The 20,906-nt window shown below is 33.3% G+C and overlaps 1 protein-coding gene across 1 annotated transcript in view; it reads left to right on the top strand.

Annotated features, from left to right (window-relative positions):
* Nucleotides 1–19,309, top strand: part of LOC133191137 (alkylglycerol monooxygenase-like) — a 34,201-nt gene extending 14,892 nt beyond the window's left edge. The window contains exons 4-11 of the mRNA XM_061326844.1: nt 3,193–3,296; nt 5,780–5,875; nt 7,011–7,143; nt 10,259–10,338; nt 12,211–12,345; nt 14,971–15,087; nt 16,753–16,835; nt 17,534–19,309. Coding sequence (XP_061182828.1) covers nt 3,193–3,296; nt 5,780–5,875; nt 7,011–7,143; nt 10,259–10,338; nt 12,211–12,345; nt 14,971–15,087; nt 16,753–16,835; nt 17,534–17,684 — 899 coding nt within the window. The 3' untranslated portion in view covers nt 17,685–19,309. The remainder of the gene's footprint in view (nt 1–3,192; nt 3,297–5,779; nt 5,876–7,010; nt 7,144–10,258; nt 10,339–12,210; nt 12,346–14,970; nt 15,088–16,752; nt 16,836–17,533) is intronic.
* The last annotated feature ends 1,597 nt before the right edge of the window (nt 19,310–20,906 follow it).

Raw genomic sequence — 20,906 nt, 5'->3', positions numbered from 1 at the left:
CATAGAGATCAGGTTTTTCATATTTTACATGTGCATAACGTTTACATAACCTGTGACAAGACCTTACCGAATATATATTGATTTTTTTACCTCATGACCTTGACGTTGACCTACATTGTACTTTTAAAAAAAATTCTTGGCCGTAACTTTTGCACCAGAAAAAGTCAGGGCTTGGAATAGACCTTTCGGAATGTACTGTGGTTTTTGACACCATGACCTAGACCTTGGTGTTTGCAACAGCATAGAGATCAGGCAAAGGTACATTAGATACATGATTGAGCACTTGTACATGTGTATAATTCAATCTCCGCGGTTGCTGAATTGTAAAGACATTTGTCTTTTGTGTAAAATTCGCGAGTTTGAATCCTGGCCGAAGCATAGATTAAATTTTATAATAGGTTTTATCCATTCTGTTTCAAGAATTGTCATTTCTGCTGTGCTCCCACATACACCTCATTCAGGCGCCCGCTGTACAAGATTCTTGGAAAATTATATCTAGCATCCCTTAAATCTGTTTATTTTAAAGTATTAAAACATGTAAAAAGAGCTATTTGCAAAATATAAATTAAAAACTTTGAAAAAAAATTTTTAAGGGATAATAAATTTAGAATAAATCATTTTTACAGATAATCAAAATATTTAAAAACACAATTTTAAATATCATTTTTCACCATTTACGACATTTAAAAAAAAAAACAAAAAAAAAAAACAAGATTTGTTTGTGAAACACTGATGCCCCCGTATGGTAACTTAAACTTTCTCAAATGCATGTTGGTAAACAAAGTAAGGTCTTGTCCCGAGGAATATACGAGGGGTTATCAAAAAGTTCGTGGACTAGCGTCATAAAATTAAAACCGCTTTAGGTACATCAATGAATTTTTACACATTTAGTTAGCATCATCTTTTCTATCTATAGAATAAACCATAAATCATAATTTTTATTTTTTAATAAATTGTTAGTGTTTTTGTAAGCAAAGGTATGTCCAGGCGGCGCAACCTCTAATATGACGTTTTTTTCTACCTGGGTATAACTGAGAAAAACTCTTTAGATATGAGTATTTGTCATCCAAAAATCTCGTTAATTCAGGCATGTGGTATGACACATTTGTTTAGTAAAATTTGCAATTTTTACCCGATTCTGTAATTTCTATGAAATTTTATCGTAAATTTTATATGGAGTGTCCAAACAATTATGGACTTGAAAATAACGTCAACAAGGGGGGGGGGGGGGTTTCTTTTTCAATCACTCTATAGAGTTTCGCTCCTGGAAAAACTGGTATTGACCTAAGGAATGTTTAAACTGGCTACAGAAAAATAAAATGCATCCAGAGTACTTGTTTTTAATGCCCAAAAAGATTCAGAGAGATGAAATATGCACAGTTAGTGTCGATTTGTAGTCAGGGTGTCAAAAGTCAGTCACGTCGAAAAGTGACGTTGATCATGTGTGGTAGAAATTGAACTCCAACAAACTAAGTATTCTGGCATAATCAGGTGAGGATCTTTCCCCATATAAAGATCCATTTACAATATTATATGCATTGAAAACAGCTGCTCAAGACATTGTAAATTCATATAAATAAGACGGGTTTAAGTCCTTACTTAACTCCAGGTAATCTCATCAATATAATTGTATGAGGTAGAGAGAGCGGACATTAAGAAACAATGACGTTAAGCGGACGTCATGACACTAAACGGCGACAGCGCCGGGTGATCACATAAAGTCTTTTTAATTTTAGAATAATTTGGCAAATTATCAACGTATCAAGCTAAAATTTTCAACATTTCTTAAACTTTTGTTGTTTTATGTTCCGCTTAAATTTTGTAAGCAAAGACTACATATTATTAATTTTATCGCGTCAGTCCACGAACTTTTTGATAACCCCTCGTACCTGTGAAATATGAAAGTCCTAGCAGCAACCATTGAAAAGATATAGAAAAGGTTAAAGATATTCAGAAGTAAGTCAAACATCAAGGTCAAGGTCAAATAGTCAAAATTAATGGTGCCCAAGGAAGGGCCTTCTCACAAGAAATGTACATGTGGAATATGAAAGCCCCAGCACCAATCGTTCAAAAGATATGGGTAAGGTTAAAATTTTTCAAAGTAGATCAAACTCCAAGATCAAGGTCAAAAAGTCAAAGTTTGTATCCAAAGAAAGGTCTTGTCACAAGGATTACATTTGTGAAGTACGAAAGCCCTAGCACCAACCGTTCAAAAGTTATGGCAAAGTTGTTGGTATCCAAAAAAAAGGTCTTGTCACAATGATTACATGTGAAGTATGAAAGCCATAGCTCTAACTATTCAAAAGTTATGGCCAAGGTTAAAGCTGCGTAAAATTTTGTAAAACTGGGTCAAAATCCAAGGTCAAGGTCAAATATAATGGTTCTCAGAGAAAGGTCTTGTTACAAGGAATACACACGTGAAATATGAAAGCCATAGCTCCAACCAATCATAAGTTATGGGCAATGTTAAAGTTTTTGCGGACAAACAGATAAACAGACAGACAGACAGACAGACAGACGGACGGACAGGGCAAGAACTATATACCCCCGAATCTTCGATACGGGGGCATAAAAAAAGAAAAAAAGGATGAAATGTAAGGCACGAACGACAACTCTGAATAGAAAATGGGTATTTCTGCTGTTGAAAAATGCCGGATTAAAAGTTAAATTTAGAGGTCATTCGGAAGAGACTTTAACAGTATGGACCACCTATTACCACTTATTACAGAACAATAAAATACCTTACTGCATTGGCCTGAGTCTATGACACAGGTATTGACAAATCAGTATTAGTTACATGTAGCGAATTCTTAATATGAGTAACAAATATTAGCAGAGATATCGATGTAAACGACATACAAACAATCAATACCTTAATAAGGTCATTGATATATTGAAATAATTCATTTTAAGAATTTAATATAGCAATAAAATTTTGATATCTAAAATTTAAAAAGGATTCAAGTGCGTTATGAATATCGACTAGCGTAAGTAGGGGCTTAGACGTATACATACGAATGATTAGGTTGGGATAGCTTGGAAATAGATTGTATGTAAAGAAATGATACATTGAAATTATTTTAAAAAGATACAATTTCAGATTGTTCATTTTCCCTTAGAATTCTCTCACAGGTCATCTCTGCACGCTTTAACTCACATACTAGCTTATCCTGCATTGCCCATTCTTTACAGAAGTGAATATAATATGGGCTGCCCACCAAACCCACCACAGCTCCGAGGACTATAACTTCACCACTGCCCTCCGTCAGTCATGTATCCTCCGCTATATATCATGGGTAAGAGTTTCAAGATGGCAACGACACACAGGTAAACTTAATGCATGAGATAAAAATGCCCTCCCAAAATGTTAGATGTAAGTATGCAAAGCATTTCCTCACTGGATTTGCCGTAAAGTGAACATCGATTTTGACAGCGGCTATTCAATTTGTTACAGAATGGATTTTTTCAATATCTTAAGGTCATACGCAATGTTCATGTACCTCACAATGTACTTTACAAATTACCTTACTTATTGATAAGTTTTTTCAAGATTTACTGAAATTTAAATCTTAGTACCATCTGATATTCTATGACAAAAAAAAAAAAATCAGCGTACATTACCAGGGGTTTAGAATAGATATTAAATAATGAAAATCCTTTTGTTTTGCAAAGAAAAAATTACCAAAAATATAGTTTTAGCTGGTATTTCCTCAAAACTAGTTTTAGAGGTGGTGTTACTGTAAAGCATTATATTGCATCATAAAAATTGCACAAAGGTCTTTCATTTTTTGCAGTTCTTCATTTATACAGAAAATAAGAGAAAATGTGGAAAACTACGTTGCGTATGTCTTTAAGGGAGACAAATAGTTTACAATCCTGTATTAGGACAAATAATTAACATAGATGATTTATTCTGACCATACTATGAAAAATTATTAAGGATATATTCTTCTTAGGTGTCCTGTGCGTCTCTTGTTGTATCCATCAAAATAAGCTTGGTGTTTTCCCCCAAATAACTTATTTCCTTGCACATTTTGATTCTTTGTATTTTGAGTCTTCTCAAAAACATGAAGGAAAGTTAATTTCTAGTCTAAGATTATATCGTTTTCAGAAATTAAAATTTTTCAATCGTCTATGAAAAATCCAAAAGAATTAAATTTTGGTTTCCCTCCATATTTTAACACATTTTATCTAAACAAAAATTGCTCACTAACTCGTAATTTTCTTATTTTGTTTTAATTAATGAATAAATTGAATTGAAATTCCGTAATTGAAATGTTCAATTTAATTTATCTCAGCAGGATGCATCCTTAATCTTGTTTTACTATTTAGACTGATATTATTCGCTTCATTAAGGAATATAATTATAAATAATGTTTTCATGAGGACATGATAAAATGATTAAAAGAATCATTCAATCTTCAAATTTATTTCTACAGCTGAGCACGAATCGGGAAAACTGTTTGATTTAATGTATAATGAATATCAACTCTGGTACTAAAATTGCACAGTTAGTGATTGTAGACTTAACGTTGGTCATATATCTGAGAAACATGTTAATGAGTAAAAACCTCAGTACTAAAATTTAATAATTTTGATCCTGCAACATGGCTTTTGATCGAAGGATAGGGCCAGTTGGTCATGTATATTTCTTTGAACATCTCCAGTTCTGTTCATCCAGAGGATCAGTGTTTACATTATTACAGTGAACACTATGATCTTGCAGGCTTTGGAAGGAAATTATTTTATAGTAAGTAAGTTATGTAAATCAGGAGGGTATGAATGAAGCTTTTAGTATACAACATAGCAACGGGTTGAACATTTCTTAAGATGTTCAACATTTACATTGCAACAAATTGATTCTCAAATAGTCTTCAGCTTAAGCGAATGATTAAGACTGTATGAAGGTACTCTTGATTTTGATCTACAATATACTGTAATAAATAACTATAATAAAGAATGTATCTATAGGAACAGATTAATTATCTTCTGGATTTTACTCATGTTTCGAGAAGGAGTGCCATTGTTTGGAACATCTTTCATGTTATATAAATAATTGTTTATATCTTGAAATTTACCAAGCCACTAAAAATATCAATCTTTGTTAATTATTACATTTTGATATTTGAACTCTTTATGAAATCATTATAACGTATAGGTTGGTTATGATTACAGATGTTTGTATTTCTGATGTCTATAGTCTGATGTATAGGTTGGTTATGATTACAGATGTTTGTATTTCTGATGTTGCTATAGTATGATGTACAGGTTGGTTATGATGACAAATGTTTGTATTTCTGATGTCTATAGTCTGATGTATAGGTTGGTTATAATTACAGATGTTTGTGTGTCTGATGTTGCTAAATCTGATGTATAGGTTGTTTATGATTACAGATGTTTGTATTTCTGATGTCTATAGTCTGATGTATAGGTTGTTTATGATTACAGATGTTTGTATTTCTGATGTCTATAGTCTGATGTATAGGTTGTTTATGATTACAGATGTTTGTATTTCTGATGTCTATAGTCTGATGTATAGGTTGTTTATGATTACAGATGTTTGTATTTCTGATGTCTATAGTCTGATGTATAGGTTGTTTATGACAACAGATGTTTGTATTTCTGATGTTGCTAAAGTCTTATGTATAGGATGGTTATGATTACAGATGTTTGTATTTCTGATGTTGCTTTAGTCTGATGTATAGGTTTATTTGTAATTACAAATGTTTTTTTTCTGATGTCTACAGACTGATATATAGGTTGGTTTTTATAATTACAGATGTTCTACCTTCCGTTAGCCTTGATCATGCCGCCTTCCGTATTCTTGGTTCACTCCCAGTTCAACTTGCTGTATCAGTTCTGGATACACACAGAGGTAACGAAAATGTACTCAAATAGACTTTATTATTTTATTTGCAGTAATAGGTGGTCGATACTTTGATTTAAAAAAAAAATGATATATTCAGAACTAAAGTTACATATCTATTGGATTTTATTGGGAAAAAAATGTTACATATTAAGAGTCTGAAATGCATAAAACATGCATGAGACTAATCTGACGCTGAATTCTTTTGAATTCACTTTCCACAGTCTCTTTATAAAAGTGTGAGGGTCAATCATCAGTAATTCTCAACCACCAATGATTGATCATGATGAAAAATGGAAAGAAATGAAAAGATAACGACAAAGCTTAAAATTAAATATTGTTCAGTTTCTTATTCTCTTCACAATGAGAAAAGTTAATATTGAAAATGTTTCTTTTCTACCTAATTAGGGCCGGGACGTAAAACTTGTTTATATCGATACGTATCTCGATATTTGAGCCACGATACGATATGTATCACGATATTTTTGAACAATTTATTTATAGAAGCTGTTCATTTGTTGTAAAACAATTCTTTACACAAGTGGTGTTAATATTATTATGTATTTCATATTAATATTTATATTTACAATATTTATCTCGTATATATTTAACCCAAAATGTTCAGTAAACAGAGTAAAAATGAGTCAGAACAATCTTTGGCGATATTCCGATATTTCTACATACGTATCGATATGCCTATTGTCCTCACACAGAATCGATATATCGTCCTAGCCTTAAATTTAATGTCTTTTTCATCAGCAATCATAGAAACACTTGTGTATGAGAGGACATATGTGAGTTTAAAAAGAGGCATCTGCTGACATCCAATCAAGCAAAAATCAGTGATAAAATGTAATATTTCAATAAGTTTTAGATCGATCACAGAATTTACTACTCGATTAGTCAATCTCCCATTGCAAATGAAAGGTAGATAGGAAATCAATTAATCGAAACGATATTCATAAAAAAAATATCACAGACTACATCAGTATTGTACATGTACTACTGCAATTTATTTGTATGAAATTAACATTATGAAAATTCTTATTCATAAAGTACACAAAGTTGAAAGCTACTGAGACCTTACAAATCTCTCTTGATACTCACAGTCAATGAATTCTTATATAAAGGTAATCATTTTCAGACAGTGGACAACCTTGGACCACTGGAGTGGATTCTAAATACACCTAGTCATCATAGGGTTCATCACGGCAGAAATCGATACTGTATCGATAAAAACTACGGCGGGACTTTGATAATATTTGATCGAATATTTGGTAAGATTCAGTTCTGTATTATTACCAAAAAAGTGTAATACAAAAAAATTATATTATCAATTCACATGTAATCTAAAACGGTATTTAAAAATGTCAGCGGACTGTAAGAGAATTGTGATGACTACTGTATTCGAATTTACAATGTAAAACTCACGTTCTATTTAGGTCTTTCCGTATTAACACTGTGTACACTCAAATCGAAGAGTTCTTGTAAAATGTTGCTTATTTTTTTCATGATGACTGACGGATTTCTACCATGTAACATTGTATGTTTCTCTTTATTTAAAAGCCATGCTGTGTATGTTATATGTATATAAAAGCAAATCGGTAATCAGAAATTAGGCTTAAATTTTCATATGTAGTACTGAAAACATTCCTTAATGAAAATGTCAGAATCAAATCTCGATCAACATTAATCTCGGGGTGTGAAAATCAACATTATTTCGTTTTTTTATCAACTTTTGTTGTTTGTTTTAAATTTGTCAGTTTTGTGAACAAAAATTCTTTCCATTTCTCAAAATCTACTCTACCGATTTAAATAATTTTAATAGATGTTGATATTATATTTCTCTACAAGCCCAATTTGATAACAAATATATTTCTATATAGTAACAAGACCAGGTGTGTGTCTAGACCTGCGCAGCTTCTTTTGATAATTGATTTAAAAGTTCAATAATAATTTTTGCACTTTCGTATGTTGAATGTCTGTGAAAATCATACAGGGATGAAAGGTTCGAATATTCTAAGAAGAAGTAGGTATGGGTTTGGCTGTATTGTGCCATAAAAATTAATGTTAATGTGAAAAATTAATGAGTTGAGTATATGAATGTAATGATACAAAATCAACAACAACAACAACAACAATACAAAATAGGAGCAGAGCAAACACGGACCTTCAAACATCAGAGGCGGGATCAGGTGCCATGGAGAAGTGAGCAACCCCTGCCGACCGGTCACACCGCCGTGTGCTCCTTGTCATGATCGGGAAATAACGGAAAAATCCGTCGACAATTCAGTGTGTAAATAATGGCCTAACAATTAGTATGAAAAACGTCAGTCAGCATTTGACTCAATGATAAATTGTATTTGCTGACAAGGTCATTGTATCGACCACAGAACTTACGAAATGATGACTTTAAACGAGACAGCTGATATTCTTGTTTCATCAACTTATTTGTCAATAATTTACCTCGTTTTAGAAATTGTACATACGTAGAGCATGCTCTTGCGTATCGAATCAACTGAGAGATATATACCCCGTATGCAGGTGATGAAGGTATATTGCTGCATAAGTAAGGGAAGTTGACGATTGAAAAGTTAAAGTCATCACGTTTATCATAAAGCTTGGTTGTTAGATTACCATTTCTAAGTTTTAAACAGAAAAAGCCTCAAAAAGACTCATTTCAGAGGCTATTTTGCTTCAGAAAATAGGGGTCACAGCCGTCGCCCACTTCAGTTTTCAGATATGTTGAGTTATTTTTTTTTTTGAAGAACTCCCAACTTATTGGATACTCAAGAGCATGCTCCGAGTACAATCAATTTTTGAACCGAGTCAGGCTACTGACAGATAAGTTGAAATTACAGGGATTTCAACAACCTCGTTTAAAGTTAGCATTTCGTAAATAATGTGGTCGTTATAATGCCCTTGTTAGCAAATATAACCTACAGTATCATTGGGTCGTATTTTGGCTAACTTGTTTCATACCAATTGTTAGGTTTTTGTTTTTAATACTGAATTTGACTATCGAATGTTCAACCCACCTGATCAATACAAAGGGTTCACGGCGGGTGTGACCGGTCAACAGGGGATGCTTACTCCTCCTAGGCACCTGATCCCACCGCTGGAATTTTTAGGGGTCCTTGTTTTATGCCCTCCTCACAGATTTGTATTGTGTATAGATTTTTTGAAATTGATCACTGTTCGTTATCGTCACCTTTTTCACATTTCTCAAAATCTTTGTGGGCGATGCATGTAGTCAATATAATCTGAAAGAAAATTACACTTAAAATTGATGTCTTCTGCAATTTTTTTTTTCAGAAGATACTGGAAAATGCACAAATTGATGACGTCACAATTAGCGTTTAGGAGGTCACATAAGAATAACGATTTGTGTGGTCTTATTGCATATATAGGATTTCAACGATTCAAAAAGTTTTAATTTCTTAGATCTCATATATTTAAGAAAAATACAGGGCCAAATCTGTATTAAAACGGTACCTTGTTCTTTCGCTGTAAATGTAAAATACTAGGTCAATGTAACTGTCCCCATAACTTGCATTACGTTACAAATAAAAGGAACTCTGGATGTTAACAAGTTACAAGTTAGCCAAACTCTACACTGTTTAAACCGAGTTGCGTGAAAAGAAATGAATGTTCAATAACTGAAGAATCGGCATTATTTTTTTCTCTCATTTAAATATATATAAAAAAAGAACACGAGAAAAGTGCTTGTCACATATATTAAATATATTTAATATCTTAAATTTTTCGAATTTGGTGACTGTTTTTTGCCAGTAAACTTCTCGTTTGAAAATATCGATCTTTGATTGATCGCATGATAGAGGTGAATATAAATTTATGGAATAAAAAAGTTAAACCTATGTACTTTTGTACTCTGAATATCAATAGAAGAGAAATATTGCTGAATAAATTCGAAACAGCAAAGGCATTATATGCTCAATTTTATTTCTAGACCACGAAGCTAAAATCGACGGTATTATCATTTTCAGGGTGAATAGAAACAAAGTGTTATTGCCTAGAATAGGGGGAAATGGTATGAAATTCTTGACGTAAACATAACACTTGGTCGTTAAGATTTCAACAGGATAACGCCGGCGCACTGTGATTCCTATCACATAATTCCAGTGTTTACAACTCCACTGATCACGAGATAGATCGACCAAAAACGTTTTATCAGTCTGTTTTACGCGCTTAAATAGAATATATATTTGCTGAAATATAGATTATGTCATTAAGCTGAACATAAGTGAATTTGCATATGTAGAAAAATCTGCTTTAAGTGCAAGTCAACCCATATCATTGAATCTCACAGGGGCTAGAATAGAGTCTGTAATATTCAATAATTTGAATCAAAACCATTATCTCTCCTTTCAGGAACATTTGCAAAAGAGCAGGAAGAAGTCGTATATGGACTAGTCCACCCTCTTACGTCATGGGACCCCATTAACGCGCAGGTAGGGACCCCAGTATACAACAAATAGACATCTTATGTTAAAGAGAGATACACCTTATTGCCTAGAATTTAATTTACGCTCGGCAAGATACTTGGGAAAAAAAAAGATCTGCCAAAAATGGTTTATCTATCCTTGCAGAATTTGGCGTTTATCTACTGATGTAAAATGATATTTTTTTCAGCGAGCATCATTTTTCATAATGTGTATTGAGGAAAATTTCCAACGTACATTTTCGGAGCATGTTAATAAGATAATAATGAAAAAAAAAATGAAGATATAATTAAATGAAACAAGAAAAAAGTTTAAACGTAATGTCTTTTTACTCGCCAATATTTACACAATATCAACAAAAGGTTTATAAAATGAAAGGGTATCGGATGCTGGATTTGACCTACATTTTTTGTATGAGTGGCCAGGGTTTAGTTTTTGGAGCAGATACATTCTAGAGTAACTGTAAGCCCTATGTTGACGAAACCTGCAGGGCTGATACATCTAACGAGCACACTACCAGACTTGCCTTAGATGCTGGATTTGAATTGCATGTTCCTGATGAGCCACCAGGTTAAAGTTTTTGGAACATATTTCATTCCTAAGTTACTATAAGTCCAATACTGACCAATCATGCATTGATGATACATTTATTGATGCACGCTTCTGGACTAGCTTTGGATGCCGTATCTGTCCTATATTATCCGGATGAATGACGAAGTTAAAATTTTTGGAGGAGGTCCCCAAGAAAATATAAGGTCTATCTAAACCAAACTTGCATGGATAATGCAACAAGTGATGCAAACTACCAGGATTCCATCGGATGCTGGATTTTACGTACATTTCTAGTGACCAGGTTGAAGTTTTTGGAGCAAGTTCATTCCAGTGTAACTTCAAGCTCTACCTAGACCAAAGTTGAATGAATGATGCAACAAGGGATAAACACTCTCTGACTTTGCCTCGGATGCTGGATTTGACCTACATTTTCCAGAGGAATGACCTGGTAAAAGTTTTAAGAGAAGGTACATTCCACTGTAATTTCAACCCTATCTGGACAAAACTTTAATGGATGTTGCATCTTGGGATACACACTACCAGACTTGCTTCAGATGTTTGACCTACATTTTAAGGATGGATGACCAAGTTAAAGGTTTTGGATCATGTTAATTCCAGTTTAATTTTACGCCCCTCGTAGATCAAACTTGCAAACTAGCGTGTATAATCTAGGGATGCGCGCCAGACTTACTTTGGATTACGCTTTCCGAATGAGTGACCAGGTAAATATTCCAAAGTAAATATCAGGCCAACCTAGACCAAACATGTATGGATGGTGCAACAAGGGATACACACTTACAGACTTGAAACAAGGCCCTATCCAAGAGACTGCAAGCCCTATCTGGACCAAAGTTACACAACTGTTGTATCTAGGGATGTACACTAGCAGATTATTAGTTTGGTGTGGGACTTAGCTCTACTCAGGGATAGCTCTGTAATCTTTGATTATCTATGTTTATTTATTATTCTTCATCTGTGTTCACCTATGACATGTACGTGTACTTTATGAATACATGTATTCCTTGGTATGTGTATAGCTCGCTTTATAGATAAAAGGTAAAATACGCAATTACATATTATCGGTTTGCAAAATACACCTTTAATGACTTTAAGATTATCAGACCATCCAAAGCTATCAACATTAGGATATTTTTGAATAGCATGAAGTTACTAATGTTGGCATACTTCTGATTTCTAGTTTTGATTTTTTAAGACTCTAAAACAAGACATTTTTAAAAAAAAAAATTCTAACGTATGCATGCTTCTGATTTCCAATTGGGATTTTTAGAAGAATTTAGTCAAGATATTCATTATATTTTTTCTATTTAGATCTGTCATCTAAAATATATGTGGAGTGTATTCAAAGAAACAAAGGGGTTTGCAAACAAGCTGGCAGTAATTTGGAAAGGACCTGGTTGGGCCCCGGGCAAACCTCGAACTGGCCTAACTGAAGATATACCAGATGCAAGTTATTGTACTTTATTTTACACTCAATGAATGTTTCCTTCCAGTTGAATTAAAGTTAATTTCTTCAATGAGATATTTCAGTTTGAGACATCCTCAATGTATTTTCTGTTCATTGATTGAGGTTTCTCAATTTTTACATTGTAACTTCATGACAAAACTGATTTAGATAGGAAAAGTTGACTTGATATAAACCATATTCTATCAAGAGAATTTTGGAGTGTTCAAATGCCTTACACTGTAAGCGACCCGTGATCGTTTTGGTTTATCAATAAACCTTTTCCGAATCCCAAGGGGGTATTTGGTGAGCTAGTAATGGCCAATTTAATATTTTTGCTTTTGATATTTTCTAATACGTCATGCCGAATTCGAATCAATGCAACAAAATAAAGTTAACTAGAATAACATCATCGGAAACAAACTTGAGACCATTTTATTACGGCTGGAAAATTGTTGTTTCTTAGTTGATTTCACTTTGATGTAAAGAAAACGTGCATTATGAATTACAAACAAACATTGTGTGTTAATGTGATATATCATTGCGATTTCATTCAAGTATGTGATTGAGATACATGCAATTTAGTTCGATTGATTACTAGTATTTAATAAATCTTTATCTTTATGAGGATACTTCTTCCATATGGATATTTCTTCATACCATTTTCGATATAAAAAAGGTGTCGCCATAATCTATTTATCATTAAAAATCTCTCAAAACATTACGTCTACAACTTTGATATTTGGTCAATAAATTTTGATAGAAATGTAAATGTATAGAGTACAAAAAAATTAATTCTTTAATTCACTTTTTCATTTTGAAAAATGATATTTTCTGATATTTACGGATTTTTTTCGTTTGCCCGATCATGACAATGAGCACACGGCGGGTGTACCCTGTCGACAGGGATTGCTTACTCCACCATGGCACCTGATCCGACCTCTGATGTTTTTAGAGGTCAGTGCTCACAGTACCTCTGTTTGTTTTTTTAAGAATACATTTTGGTACACTGGTAGTCTACATAAAGATACAAATTTGTATCGATTTTCAAAATCTAATCCCATCTGATTTTTTTTAAACCTCCCGCTTAAAAAGCGGGGGAGGGGGTGCATAGTGACGGGGATCAGGGGTGTCCGTCCGTCCAGTTGTACGTCCGTCCGTACGTCTGTTATGCTTTGGGGTACACATCTCTTTTCCGCAACTCCTCTTAAACCACTATACCACTAAATAAAATTTAATGATACTTTCACAGAATCTTTTTTACATAGTACAATTGTGCTCCTCTTATTAAATTTTTGATAGGACACATATTTCGGGTTTCCAATAACAAAACACAGAACACTGCCATTTTTCAATAATATTGAGGGGAACCCAGCTCTTATCTGCAACTCCTCCTATACAATTGAATATAATTTAATGATACTTTCACAGAATCTTTTTTACATAATGCTTTTGTGCACCTCTTATTTTAATTTTTGATCGGAAACATATTTCGGGTTTCCAATAGCACAACACAGAACACTGCCATTGTTTCTATAATATTGAGGGGTACCCATCTCTTATCCGTAACTCCTCTTATACCACTGAACAAGATTTAATGCTACTTTCACAGAATCTCTTTTACATAGTGCCATTGTGCACCCCCTATTTTACTTTTTGATCGGACACTTAGTTTCCAATAGCACAACACAGAACACTGCCACTGTTTCTATAATATTGAGGGGTACCCATCTCTTATCCGTAACTCCTCCTATACCACTGAACAAGATTTAATGCTACTTTCACAGAATCTCTTTTACATAGTGCCATTGTGACCCCCTATTTTACTTTTTGATCGGACACTTAGTTTCCAATAGCACAACACAGAACACTGCCACTGTTTCTATAATATTGAGGGGTACCCATCTCTTATCCGTAACTCCTCCTATACCACTGAACAAGATTTAATGCTACTTTCACAGAATCTCTTTTACATAGTGCCATTGTGCACCCCCTATTTTACTTTTTGATCGGACACTTAGTTTCCAATAGCACAACACAGAACACTGCCACTGTTTCTATAATATTGAGGGGTACCCATCTCTTATCCGTAACTCCTCCTATACCACTGAACAAGATTTAATGCTACTTTCACAGAATCTCCTTTACATAGTGCCATTGTGCACCCCCTATTTTATTTTTTGATCGGACACTTATTTCGGGTGTCCAATAGCACAACATAAACTTCAGACTCGGGGATCTGAGAAACTTTTCAGGAAAAAATAAACCTGTCAGTATAACACGGTTATGGTGAACATGAGGCTTACATGTACAATTCACAGCAAAATGATTTTCATTTCCTGTAGTTTAAAAAGGTATTATGAAATCATATCATTGGTTATGACTAATTACGTGTATAACGAATCAATGTTTGTCCTTGGCACTTAGCTACATGTATAAGCGTGTTTTATTCAAGATAAAATTGTTCAAAGTCTTAAGTCTAACTACCCCCCCCCTTTCCAAAACTGGTTAAGTCTCAAGGCTCATAAGAAACTTCTGGTTGATGTTATAACAGTATATATATATTGTCTGTCATTGCGCTAAAATGCTAAGATTGAAATTGTTGAAGTGTATCGTATGTTTAATAGATCCATGCTCCACAGGAGAAATTTGATAGACGGTTACCATTATGGACAAATCTCTACATCTGGATACATATGCTTCTATTGATTGTTTTTTATGGTGTCCTCGCCAGATATAAAACGGTAAAGCCGTTCAATTTATTTGTGGAAATACTGTCTTTTTTTTGTTTTGTCGAATTATATTTTAGGGTAACTGTTTGTTTGTTGTTTAACGCCCCTTTTGAGAATTTTTCACTCATATTGAGACGCCACCATTTGCTGTTAGAGGGCTGCAAATTTAGACCTGTTCTCGGCACTTAGGGCCTTTGAGCAGTGAAGGATCTTTTTTGTGTCAGCACCTACTGCGACACGGGACCTCAGTTTATAGGTGTCATCTGAAGGACCGGTCTCCACGTCGTACAGGGATCAACTCCAAACGCCCTGACTCTAGAGCAAACGGTCTGACCACTGCGCCACGCGGGCGACGTAGGATAAATGAAAATTAAATAAGGACTAACATTTACTGCAATCTGACACATAGGGAGTCAGGGACTATATCGTTTTAATCAACTAATTTCTTCCAATTCTGATTCTATATACAGGTATAATTTACAAAATTACAGAACCGTTCACGGTAGCTCAGTCGGTAGAGCGCTCCTTAATCCGGAGGTCGTGAGTTCGAATCCAAAATCTTGTACGTGAAAAGAAGAAAACACTTGCTGTGGCCTTCAACTCGACATTTAGATATATCGACGATGTATTGTCAATTAACAATGGCTTTTTTCATTCTTATGTCGATACGATATATCCTGGTGAGCTTGAGATAAAAGATACCACAGAGTCTAACACATCTGTTTCATATTTGGATATTTTACTTGAAAAAGACGTTAATGGAATCTAACAACCAAGCTTTATGATAAACGTGATGACTTTAACTTTTCAATCGTCAACTTCCCTTGCTTATGCAGCAATATACCTTCATCACCTGCATACGGGGTATATATCTCTCAGTTGATTCGATACGCAAGAGCATGCTCTACGTATGAACAATTTCTTAAACGAGGTAAATTATTGACAAACAAGTTGATGAAACAAGAATATCAGCTGTCTCGTTTAAAGTCATCATTTCGTAAGTTCTATGGTCGATACAATGACCTTGTCAGCAAATACAATTTATCATTGAGTCAAATGCTGACTGACGTTTTTCATACTAATTGTTAGGCCATTATTTACACACTGAATTGTCGACGGATTTTTCCGTTATTTCTCGATCATGACAAGGAGCACACGGCGGGTGTGACAGGTCGGCAGGGGATGCTCACTCCTCCATGGCACCTGATCCCACCTCTGATGTTTAGAGGTCCGTGTTTGCTCTGCTCCTATTTTGTATTGTTTAATGGACTTTTGAGCTTGAATACTGTTCGTTATCTCCATATATTTCATCGCGGCCGCGACTGACCTAGAGTCGTTAAAAAAAATGAATAGCAACTGATCCTTCCCATGCGCTCGGCACTTTGAAGTGAAAGTTGCGGGTCCTTCGAATGAGACCTTAAAAACCGAGGCCCTGTGTCAATGGCACGATAAAGATCCCTCACTGGTCAATGGTCCTGAGTGCCGAGTAAAGGTCAAAATTTGAAGCCCTTCTCCGGTATATAGTGACGTCTCTATATGAGTGAAAAATTCTCGATTGGGACGTAAAAACAACATACAATCAATCAATCAAATTTACAGACACTGTGCTTGTTATATTAAGAATTCTTTATAGTTACGACAGTGTATTGCTTACACGTAATATGTTTTTTTCTCAAGGAATTTTCTCCGTATCTCACTGTGACAGGTGTGGTATTTATTATTTTTACCTTGTCAACTTTTGGTGCCCTGTATGATAACAGGTAAGTTGAAATAAACATTTTAAATTCTCTATGATCTCTTTTTGTGCGATAAAGAATAATATATTATGATAACCTATTCACCGTTTTTATCAATACTTGCACAGTGACAGTCTGAAAAAGTAACAAAGAAGATTGCTATTATTTTCAATTTCAATTTCAAACTCTCATTGAAAGATTTAAGATTTACAAATTCAGTGGTAAGGAAGATATCCAGCCAATTGTCCCTAACGTTAATTTAACATGAAAGTAACATCAAATTAACATCAAGCTAACGTTAATTTAATGTTAATTGAGATTAACATTAAATAAACGTTAGGCACAATTGGCTGTATAGTCAATAGTACTAGTAAGTCTCAATGGCGTTACAATTTAATCAAGGTGAAGGTAGAGTTTTTTTTTAGATTCTAACAGAAACTAAAATTGGCTTACCTTTTACTGTATCTACGTGGCGTATAACACATAACACATAAACCATGTATTCATATTTCTGGTGTGACGCCCTACCCACATCCCATCAACAGTTGAAAGATGAACTAATTATAATCTACCTCCATCGGCTATCAGATGATTTTATTTTCTGTTGATGGGATGTAGGGGTGACATTGCTTATTCACTTCCTGGTTATAATCATTAAACTACAAATTATCTATAAAAGCTTGCAATGTCATAATTTGACCAATTATCCTCCTGTTTTACAGATCCCGAGCTTCAATCCAGGAGCTTCTTCGATGCCTTGTCTTTCTGGTGGTTGTAAAGAGTGTTGCTGCGCCTTCTTTCATCTCCTCTTTACCAGGACTCTCCCTTCTTCTTGTTTACTTAATGTCCTTGTTTGTGTGGTTCTTTGTGTAAGACAAACTTCTGTCAGAATTAAAACCAAGACATCTTAGAGACAGACGAAGAAGACTCACAAATCGACTGTGATACATTGTAAAACCATCTTTAAAAAAGTGTCTGTTTGACCGACTGACAAAAATGGCCCAATTTTTAAAAACCTCCGATCCAGGAAACGATTATTTTTTATTCATTCTAGAATTTCTCATCCCATCAACAACTATATTAATTCAATTTGAATAATTTTGAAAATTAAGCATTAATGTTGAAAATTTCTTTTTAGATTTTTTTCTTACCTCTTACTTACTTATTCAATTTTTCACATTGAGTCAGGAGAGGGCAAGCAAACATTTTTTTAAAGATGGCAAAATAAACAATCTAGTTTTCCTATTTGTTGCTTTCAGGCTTGGGGTAATGCTAATTGTAATGGTAATGCATTGCAATGCATTACTTAAACTTAACGTAATGCTAGTAATGTGTAATGACAAAAAATTACATATAATGGTAATGTAATGCATTACTTTCCCAAATCCAGAGTAATGCTGTCATTACATAGCATTACAAAGCATTATTTTGTATATCTATTTTAAAAAAATAAAAATGGACATGGCAACTATTGTTTACATTAAATAACTTTTTAAATGATAGAAATGAATGAAAAAAAGTTAACCCATTTAAATAAAGTCTCTGTATCTATTTAAATACACTTTATATTTAGTTGAAAGTACAATCACCATACATTAAATGTCATATTTATTGCAGATAATATTTAATTTCAAAGAATATTTAAAAGAGTTTAACAGTAAATTCCTTTAAAAATGAATCTGGTAAGAGATACACTTCTTAGTGTACTATGTAAACTGATAATTGCCACCTTTTGAATAGAGTGTCATCAAAACACACAATGCCATTAGGGTTAGATAACAATTAAAACAAGAGAGAAGTGCTCCAAAAACCAGCCCCTTTCCCCAGGCTGTGTTTATGAAACATTAATTGAGCTGGTCTAGCTTGAGCTGACCATGACCATTCCATTGCACCAAAAGGAATAGAAGACAGGCATTCTACTTTTAGCAGAGCAAAATGTACATACTGTCCAACCCTTGTTACAAGTTTACCTATGCATTATTTTTTTCATAAGGTATCAGATCCAAACAATCTATTTCTTATTAATTTAGATAGTTTTGGGAAGGGGTTTAAGTGCCCTAAAAGTTAAATTGCTTTATGACATCAATATAGTTACACAAAATGTAAATATTGTATGTTTTTATCTTATTGGCAATTGAAAAGTTTGAACTTCTTATGAATAAAAAAAATATGTAAATTATTTACAGTGTAATAAAAATAAGTACTTGAAATCAAATTTGAATAAACAGTCATCAAGTTAAGTTTTGAACTTATGGGGTGCATGTTAATGAAAATAGTTGCACATGTTTTGTATTTCTAATTTTGAAAAAACCCAAAAGTAATGGTAATGCATTACTTAAAGAAATTAGAGTAATGGTAATGGTAATTTAATGCCCAAATTCTTGAAGTAATGGTAATGTAATGCATTACTTTACAATGTAATTCACCCCAAGCCTGGTTGCTTTTATGCATGCTTCATTTGTTATAATTATTTTAACGATTGAAAATACTACAACTTAGAGATTTATTGAAAATGATTTGGTCATTCTACATTATATATCCTGTGTGTGTGTGTGTTTATTTGATATTATGGCTATAGTTAGACTCACTCATTTCAGCTTTAAAGGTTGAGCATTTTATTATTTATCTTGTTTACCAATATAATATCCAGTTTATCCATAAGAATGGATAACTTTGTCTTATTCACACATCATAATTCACTGCCTCATGTTTTGTATGATATATATATCAATATATATATCAATAAATATCAATATCAATATATATATATATATATATATATATATATATATATATATATATATATATATATATATATATACGAGCGCTTAAGATACATCAATGAATTTTTAAACATGAAATAAGCATTTTCTTTTCTTGCTGTAAAATAAACTATAAATCATAAGTTTTATTTTTTTAGTGAAAAGTAAATGATTTTGTAAGCAATGGTATGTCAAGGCGGCGCAACCTCGAACATGACGTATTTTCTACCTGAATGTAACTGAGAAAAACTCTTCTAATATGAGCATTTGTCATCCAAAATTCCCAGTAATTCACTCATATGATATGACACAATTTTTCCGTAAAAGTTGCAATTTTGACCTCATTCTGTATATTCTATGAAATTTTATAGGGAATGTCCAAATAATAAAGGGATTAAAAATGACGTCGAAAGAGAGTAGGGTGTCATGTTACAACATTCTATAAAGTTTCAGCCCCTGGAAAACCTGACATAGACCTAGAAAATGTTTAAACAAACTACAGAGAAATAAAATACATCCAGAGTACTTGTTTTAAATACAAAAGCAGATTTAGCAAGAAAAGAGACACACGGTTAATGTCGATTCGTAGTCAGGGTGTCCAAAGTCAGACACGTCGAAAAGTGACGTTGATCATTGGTTTACATTGAACTGCTGCAAGAAAATTATGCTGTCAAAATCAAGCGAGGATTTTTTCTTATGTTTATCCTAATATTTACAATATTAATGCATTGAAATCAGGTGTTCATGATATTGTAAAGTCATATAATCAAGACGGGTTTAGGTCTTTACTTTACTCCAGAGAATCTCATCAAGATAAGTGTACCGAGGCAGAGGGAGCAGACATTGAGAAACAGTGACCTTGTCGGACGTCATGAAACTAAACAGCGACAGCGCCGGGTGATCATATAAAGCCCTTTCTATTTAATGATAATTTGGCAAATTGTCAATATATCAAGCTGAAATTTTCAACACTTCTTAAACTTTTGTTCTTTTATGTTCCCTACAAATTATGTAATCAACAACTACATAATATTAATTTTATTGCATCAGTCCACAAACTTTTTGATAACCCCTCGTATATATATATATATATATATATATATATATATATATATATATATATATATATATATATATATATATATATATATATATATATGAAAATTAAAAATAACAAGGCAACAATGTTAGTAAAACGTAAGCGCTTTCATTACTTCTTCAGACGTTTTACAATAAATCAAACATGTTTGAATTGTTTTGAATTGTAAAACGTCTGAAGAAGTAATGAAAGCGCTTACGTTTTACTAACATTGTTGCCTTGTTATTTTTAATT

The sequence above is a fragment of the Saccostrea echinata genome, unplaced genomic scaffold (assembly GCF_033153115.1).
Source record: "Saccostrea echinata isolate AGI-Se365-2 ecotype Australia unplaced genomic scaffold, CSIRO_AGI_Sech_v1 ptg000023l, whole genome shotgun sequence".
Taxonomy (NCBI): Eukaryota; Metazoa; Mollusca; class Bivalvia; order Ostreida; family Ostreidae; genus Saccostrea; species Saccostrea echinata.
This window is presented reverse-complemented; position numbering and strand designations above follow the sequence as displayed.